This window comes from Papilio xuthus, unplaced genomic scaffold (genome assembly GCF_000836235.2).
Source record: "Papilio xuthus unplaced genomic scaffold, Pxut_1.1 DF825928.1, whole genome shotgun sequence".
Lineage (NCBI taxonomy): Eukaryota > Metazoa > Arthropoda > Insecta > Lepidoptera > Papilionidae > Papilio > Papilio xuthus.
This window is the reverse complement of record NW_013532721.1, coordinates 8,776,840-8,778,422: the sequence shown is the minus strand read 5'-3', so window position 1 is coordinate 8,778,422 and position 1,583 is coordinate 8,776,840. Positions and strand designations below refer to the sequence as shown.

At 46.6% G+C, this 1,583-nt stretch overlaps 1 protein-coding gene across 1 annotated transcript; it reads left to right on the top strand.

Annotated features, from left to right (window-relative positions):
• The first annotated feature begins 3 nt into the window (after positions 1-3).
• Positions 4-1,582, top strand: LOC106125112 (uncharacterized). The gene is made up of 2 exons (XM_013322193.1): positions 4-1,371; positions 1,496-1,582. Exons 1-2 carry the CDS (start codon positions 4-6, stop codon positions 1,580-1,582), a joined length of 1,455 nt encoding a protein of 484 aa, XP_013177647.1.
• The last annotated feature ends 1 nt before the right edge of the window (position 1,583 follows it).

Genomic DNA, 1,583 nt, shown 5'->3' with positions numbered 1-1,583 from the left:
ATTATGGCTTATGAGCTGAATACGAACACTTATGGTCTTAAATCAAGTCCGTTCATCGCAATCAGGACGCTTCTCGAACTGGCGGAGCGTGAACGGTTGGACTTCCCTAGAGCTGCAGCTGTACTGTCTAGTGATATTTATGTCGATGACATCTGCACCGGCGCAGCTAATGAAAAAGAGGCGCTTTTATTAAGAGATGAGTTGATTGGCATCTTAAGGGCTGGTGGTTATGAGTTGAGAAAATGGGTATCCAACTCTCCGGCTCTCCTTGACGGCTTACCCAAGGAGCATCAGCAAGATCCTCATCTATTTCAGAATGTTGATAATCCTGACGCCATAGCAGTACTCGGGGTGCAGTATCAGCCTGCTCAGGATGTCTTCACGTTTAGTGTACAGGATTTAGACATATCCCGGGTTTGGACTAAGCGATTGGTACTCTCCACAGTTGCCCGAATATTCGACCCCAACGGATGGTTGACGCCAGTTGTGTTTTGGGCGAAGTGTTTCCTTCAAAAATTATGGTTGGAAAATCTTACATGGGATATTCCGCTCAATGGCGAATTGTTGTTGGCGTGGTCTCGTTTTGTCTCGTCCCTTCCGGACATTCAATTGGTAAAGATAGAAAGAAAATTATTACCTGCTGGTAAATGTCGGGTGACTCTTCATGGCTTTTGTGATGCCTCGGAGTTGGGCTATGCGGCTGCAGTCTACATTCGTGCGGTTGACAGAAACGGTAGTGTCACCGTAAGATTAGTTATAGCTAAAAGTAAGGTGGCACCTATTCGGTCCCGGCTGACTATACCAAAATTGGAGCTCTCAGGAGCTGCTCTTCTTTCGAGACTCCTCAATCACGTTGTTTCCACCTTAGGTCAAACAGTGGCCTTCGAGAAGATCTATGCATGGACCGACAGTCAAATTGTTCTTTGTTGGCTTCGGGCGTCTGTTCATGCCTTGGAGGTTTTCGTTGCCAATAGAGTTTCCCAGATTCGCGATTCGACGGCTGTTATTAATTGGAGAAATGTACCAGGGGACCTAAATCCAGCCGATTGCGCTTCACGAGGTTGCGAATCTTCAGTTATTTTGAGTCATCCATTGTGGTGGGGACCAGTCTGGTTGTGTGAACCTGAAGGTTGCTGGCCCCATAATATTGTCGACCCGGTTGAACCGTTACCAGGACTTCGAGTATTAGCGGTGGAGTCGGAGCCGAAGCAAAATTTAGATGAATTGCTGGATCGGTTTAGCTCCCTTGATAAATTGTTAGGAGTGACGGGTTGGCTTAAACGGTTTATTCACAACACTCGAAATAAATCCGATAGACGGTTTTCTCCAGTGCTTACCCCGGAGGAAAGAAGGGAAGCATTGTTGTTCTGGGTGCGTTTAGAGCAGAGTCAAAGTTTTCAAACTGCAATCAATAGTTTACGAAAGGGGGATAAATTAAAGGGTGCCATTGCACGGCTTAACCCTTTTATTGATGACAAGGGTATGATACGGGTAGGCGGTAGATTACGAAATGCGGAGTTACCTTATGCGGCTCGACATCCCCTTCTGTTGCCCAAGGACAGCATCCTGGTACGACTCTTGAT

What these genes read in the sequence shown, in the direction of transcription:
- LOC106125112 (XM_013322193.1), top strand. Translation starts at nt 4, where the DNA reads ATGGCTTATGAGCTGAATACGAACACTTATGGTCTTAAATCAAGTCCG. An exon ending in GGGAAGCATTGTTGTTCTGG is followed by an intron (nt 1,372 to 1,495) that starts GTGCGTTTAGAG and finishes TGATACGGGTAG; the next exon opens with GCGGTAGATTACGAAATGCG.